The 6,000-nt window shown below is 46.6% G+C and overlaps 1 protein-coding gene across 3 annotated transcripts in view; it reads left to right on the top strand.

The window, feature by feature from the left end:
- The window catches only part of tln1 (talin 1), an 88,370-nt gene that overhangs the window by 59,897 nt on the left and 22,473 nt on the right, over positions 1–6,000 (top strand). For all 3 annotated transcript variants that reach the window (XM_062553504.1, XM_062553503.1, XM_062553505.1), the window contains 7 exons: positions 301–390; positions 831–953; positions 3,003–3,146; positions 3,632–3,793; positions 4,756–4,896; positions 5,282–5,463; positions 5,838–5,970. In XM_062553504.1, coding sequence (XP_062409488.1) covers positions 301–390; positions 831–953; positions 3,003–3,146; positions 3,632–3,793; positions 4,756–4,896; positions 5,282–5,463; positions 5,838–5,970 — 975 coding nt within the window. The remainder of the gene's footprint in view (positions 1–300; positions 391–830; positions 954–3,002; positions 3,147–3,631; positions 3,794–4,755; positions 4,897–5,281; positions 5,464–5,837; positions 5,971–6,000) is intronic.

Genomic DNA, 6,000 nt, shown 5'->3' with positions numbered 1-6,000 from the left:
TACCAAGCATATTCCTTGATGTTGTTATTTAAGTGGTTGCCTGGCCCTGGGTTGTTTTTCCTAACCATGTTTTTCTTGCTGGCATATTGCATTGAAAATATCTTTCTGATGTTGATGTTCAGGAAAGCAGTATGATATTTTATGCATAATTTTCTTTGTAGTCAGATTGTTTTTAGTCATTGATTTAATTACAATGTGCATGCCTGAGTCATTTATCCCTTACATACTACCATCCCTCTCTCTCTCTCTCTCTCTCTCTCTCTCTCTCTCTCTCTCTCTCTGTGTATTGCCCCATCTCAGACGGTGAGGGGTATGTTGGAGAACCCAACTGAAGCTGTTAACGACATGGGCTACTTCGACTGTATCGATAGTGTCATGGAGAACTCCAAGGTATGAGTCTCATCTTAAGACTTCCCACAGACTGTCATGGTCTTTACTCCTCAAATGCAACCCTGTCCTCCTCCTATGAAAACTACTTACGTAGCAAGATGGCAGGCCTATTACATATAATGTGGATGTGTAATGCCGTGTTATGCTTACTATGCTAATGCTGTATTATGTGGATTATGTCAAACATTTCAACGCCTTCAGCACCATAGCAGCATATGTGATGTAGCAGACTTCGTGTTGTATTTCTTTCATAATTGTCATTCACATGTGGAAGTATTGGAATTAACAGCCTATTTTCGTTGACTTTCATCAGTTTTCCTAAAAACACAGACTACATTCATTAATTTCAGTCAATTAAAAGTGTTTGCCATTATTACTAATTCACGACTATTAGATGACTTACGTTCATAGTGATTATTTTCTTGACTATTCCGTCATAGGTTCTGGGCGAAGCCATGGCTGGAATCTCCCACAACGCCAAGAACAGCAACCTGCCCGAGTTCGGAGACTCCGTCAGCTCAGGCTCCAAGGCCCTGTGTGGGCTGACCGAGGCTGCCGCCCAGGTACGCCCCACCGAGCTTCTCCTTCCTCTCCACACACACACACACACACACACACACTCACACACACACACACACACACACACACACACACACACACACACACGCCACACTGCACTGCGCGGTCCATCTGCCTCCTCCATCCTCTGTTTTACCCTCCGCGTTACGTAAGCTCCATCGCTGTGTGAAAATCAGACAGCACCTCCGTATCGCAACCGGGTGTCAATCGTCCTGTTTTTGAGGTGCAGAGCAAACGGGGACAGAAGATCACGCAAGTGTTTTGTCAGCTGGTGTTCCCAAACTGTGGCGAACCCCAGCATGCTAGCTATAATCACCAGACTGTTTTCCTGATTGTGTAATGGGATACGTGTGGGAAAACATTCAGTTCATGACGAGCAGACAGCAATCGGCGTGATTTCCACTCCACTTGTGCTACATAATTACCCTGCTTCTCTAGCCATGCATGCCCTGGACATACTACTGAAAACAACATCTGGACTTACTAGTGCAGCACAAATGAACACATAGGGATTTGTCTGATGGGGCTTACATACATACATGCTCTCTCTCTCTCACACACACACACACACACACACACACACACACACACATGCTCTCTTGCTGCCTCACTCACTCACTCACTCACTCACTCACTCACTCACTCACTTATTCACTCACTCACTCATTCACTGTTTCATTCATGCACTCAATCAAACACTCACTCCCTCACTGTTTCACTCACTCACTATTTCATTCATTCACTCAATCAAACACTCACTCCCTCACTGTTTCACTCACTCACTATTTCATTCATTCATTCACTCAATCAAACACTCACTCACTCACTGTTTTACTCATTCACTCACTCACTCATTCACTGTTTTACTGTTTCACTCATTCACTCAATCAAATGCTCACTTATTAATAACTGTGTCACTCACTCAGTTTCATTCTCTCTGTTGTTTCTCTCAAGTCTCTCAGTGTGTCTTTCTCTCTTCCTCTGTGGCTGTTATTTACCCATTTTTCAACAGTTCACTCGTCCTCTCTACTGACTGTGGTCTCTCTTTCGTTCCCTCCATCCTCCTTCTGTCTCTCAAGCTGTTGCCTCTTCTCCCCACACCGCTGCTGTTCTCTGGTTCTCTCGTTCTCGTTCTCGTCCCTCGCTGTTCTTCACGTCCTGTCACTCTCCCCTCTCTCCGACCCTCACACTGGGCCTTAATGGAAGTGAGAGAAAGAGAAGGAAAGAGGGAGAGGGAGAGAGAGAGAGAGAGAGAGGGATGAGTCATCTTTAAATGCTCTGATTTCCAGCCCTCTCTAAAAGCTTTCGCGCCGATTTCTCTTTGTGCGCTCCCCCCTTTTACAGCATTTAGAACTCCTCATTATACAGGAAAGTGTGTGTGTGTGTGTGTGTGTGTGTGTGTGTGTGTGTGTGTGTGTGTGTGTGTGTGTGTGTGTGTGTGTGTGTGTGTTTAGGGGGCTAGGAGTGGTGGGGGTGCTTATTTGTGATTGTCACGTCCAGTTGGTGTTGCCATGGTAGATAGCGAATAAAAAAACTTGGTGTGTGAGTGACTGATAAGAAGTTGGAGGATGTAGGAAGGCAAAAAGAACAACGTCCTTATGACTCTTGCAGCCGGAAATGCTTTAGAACTGTTGAACGCTAACAAGCACACATTTGCAGCTCTGAAACCTGCCATCACCATCACATGGCTGTTATTTTACCACACACACCACACCGAGTCTATTTCTAATCACCAGGCTTTCCAGTGTATAGTTCCTGTGTATAGTCTTCACCCTGCAACAGGTCTTAAACCGTACTGATTTTTCTGTTTCACCCCCTTCCTCATCTTCCTCTTCCTCGCCTGACGCCCTTGAGCCCTGTGGCCTTCACTGCTCTATCTGCGTGACCGCTGAAGGTTGTTTGTGTTGAGTGAGTGAACGTGAGCGTGTGTTTGTGCCGACCCGGTGAACTGTTTGCTTTTTTTATGCCCTGCCCGACTGGACTAACCAACGGCTGTATTTGTTTGTTTGTTTGTTTATTTGTTTGTGCTTCAGGGTGCCTACCTGGTGGGCGTCTCTGACCCCAACAGCCACGCTGGACAGAAGGGCCTGGTGGACCCGGCCCAGTTCGCTCGGGCCAGGCAGTCTATCCAGATGGCCTGCCAGAACCTAGTGGACCCCGCCTGCACGCAGTCCCAGGTACAGTAGGGGGAACCGAACCGAAACTCCCATTAAGAAGCTCAAAGCAATGCAAGTACTGTATCTGAGGTGGATTAATTTATTCTGCGAGTTGCTCTGGAGATTTTAAATTATTTCTGTTTACATTTCTTTAGCAGATGCTTATAAAATGAGTCATTTGAAGTGATTCACAATACAGTATACAGTGTAGGAAATACAGTACAAGATATGGTCCAACTTTACTACAGTTCCTGTGTATCAACCCTTCTTAAGTTCATGTCTTGGCTACTGTACCTGCCTGGTTGAGGGAGCGATAATGATTGTTAGACTCCACAGCTGATTTAAGTGCTCAAGGTTAGTGGTTCACTTTCACTGACCTTGAGCCATGTTGATGGAGTGCCATGGTCCCAGAACTAGGGCTTCTAGGTCATAATAGGCACATGTTTTATGCTTCATATTCATGTCTGTTGTGTTTAATTGTTGCCGTTGTTCTCTGGAATCCCAAGGTCCTCTCCGCCGCCACCATTGTTGCCAAACACACGTCTGCGCTCTGCAACGCCTGCCGCCTCGCCTCCTCCAAAACATCCAACCCTGTTGCTAAGCGACAGTTCGTCCAGTCAGCCAAGGAGGTTGCGAACAGCACCGCCAACCTCGTCAAGTCCATCAAAGTGAGTGGAGTGCGGGGGAGCGGGGGAGAGGTGGAGGGGGTGAGGGGGTGAGGGTGGCGTTATTGTCAGTCCTGTGGTGGGAGGTGAACGCAAGTGGAGAGGAAACTTGCAAAGAGACTTCGATAATGATAATGAGATGCTCTTGTGGTTCAGATAATGAGGGGTTAGGATGACAAAAGCAAAACAGGAGAGCTCGCTTATCATAGGGAGAGAGAGAGAGAGAGAGAAAGAAAGAGAGAGAGTGTGTGTGTGTATGTGTGTGTGTGTGTGTGTGTGTATCATATGAGAGAGAGAGAGAGCGAGAGCGCGTAAACACCATATATAAATCTGTATACAGTTGTGTCTGTAGGTGTTTATACACTGGTTCGTATGGGAATTTTATGTATGTGCTTCATTTGATTAGGAGAGTGCACTAATGTTTTTGTATGTGGCCGTAAGACTGTAAACAGTTTTGTGTGGGCGTGTTTATTGTCCATGAGCGAACATTTATGTTTGTATGTACTGTATGTGAGTATACCGTGGGCATGTATTTGCTGGAGCATGATTCAAGGAGGAGTGTATTTGTATGTATGTGTGTGTGCGCGTGTGTGTGGGTGTATGTCGGTGAGTTGAACAAGTTGGAGCTGGAATGTGTGAGTCAAGTGAGATTGGGTGTGTGGATGGGAACGTTATGTAATAGAGAAGTCTGAAGGTCATCTTGGAAAAAATCAGTACACAGATGGAAATACAAAGTAATCCTGGCGAACTAAAAAGGTTCAGTAAGCACCTTTTAAGAATACTCGGAATCCTGAAACAAAACAGTCCGATCAAAAACATCCTCTGTAGCTCTGGTAGTGTTTCAGAGGGTCCAGGCTCTGCACTTCAATGACCACACGCTAGCCAGCTTTTTCAGAGGTTGTCTGTTCAGACGGAGCTTTGTGTGTGGGCGAACACTGACTCTGATGCCCCCCCCCCCCCCCCAGGCCCTGGATGGAGCCTTTAATGAGGAGAACCGCGAGAAGTGCAAAGACGCCACCGGCCCGCTGATCGAGGCCGTGGACAACCTGACTGCCTTCGCCTCCAACCCGGAGTTCGCCAGCATGCCCGCTCAGATCAGCCCAGAGGTAACGTTTTTTAGCAGCATGGCCCGTCTGTCTGGGCAAAAACACAAACGCAGCTCTTAAAACCACCCAGCTCATCATCTTGATCAGTTCTAGGCTCCCGTGGTGAGTGTATTAGATAAAGTCGTTATGTCATAGGAGCAAAACACCATTTGAGTGTTTGGGTAAGTTTCCATTTTGCATTAATGTTAGAAAAAAATACAAAAAAACATAATGAACAGATGCTTTATACATGACTAGTTGTTTGTAATAGTTCATTATCTTATGATTACTGGCTCTACTTTTATAGACAACCATATGGAGCATTAGATGCATTCTGTTTGATTGAAACCGCAACATCATGCTCTGTGCTGGTGCCTTTATCTGCCGGTGGGTTTCTCTGTGTTAGGGTATGGCTGCCATGGAGCCCATCGTTGCCGCGGCAAAGGCCATGCTCGAGAGTTCCACCGGCCTGATCCAGACGGCCCGCTCCCTGGCCGTCAACCCCAAGGACCCGCCCAAGTGGTCAGTGCTCGCGGGCCACTCCAGAACTGTCTCCGACTCCATCAAGAAGCTCATCACCAACATGAGGTACAGTGCATGCAGATCAGCGCAGAACAGTTAGTTCTTTAAAACAGGGCAGCATTACCAATTATGTAGCAATGGCTTGAGGCCACACAAAATTATGCAGGCTATTGAACACATGTATTCCAATTAGTCTGTACACAATGAGGCTGTGTATGGGCCTTGAAACATCACCAATACAACTACTAACCTCTGGACTACAGTAGATCCATACTCTTAACAATATCACTATTTAGGGTTGCGCACTGCTGCAGCTGTTTAACTACTGTAATGTAACATGTAGTGGTGGTAGTTTCTTATACTGTAGGCATTTGGCCTGGTGGTTGTGTTATAACATGTTTTCTCTGTGTTTGTTTGTGTGTTTGTGTTTGTGTGCGCAGAGATAAGGCTCCTGGCCAGAGAGAGTGTGACGAGGCCATCGAGGTGCTCAACAACTGCATCCGTGACGTGGACCAGGCCTCTCTGGCTGCTATCAGCCAGCAGCTCACACCACGGGAGGACATCTCCCACGAGGTACGGCTGGACGTCGGTCTCAGGCACAGA

The sequence above is a fragment of the Sardina pilchardus genome, chromosome 14, assembly GCF_963854185.1.
Source record: "Sardina pilchardus chromosome 14, fSarPil1.1, whole genome shotgun sequence".
NCBI classification, from domain to species: domain Eukaryota; kingdom Metazoa; phylum Chordata; class Actinopteri; order Clupeiformes; family Clupeidae; genus Sardina; species Sardina pilchardus.
This window is presented reverse-complemented; position numbering and strand designations above follow the sequence as displayed.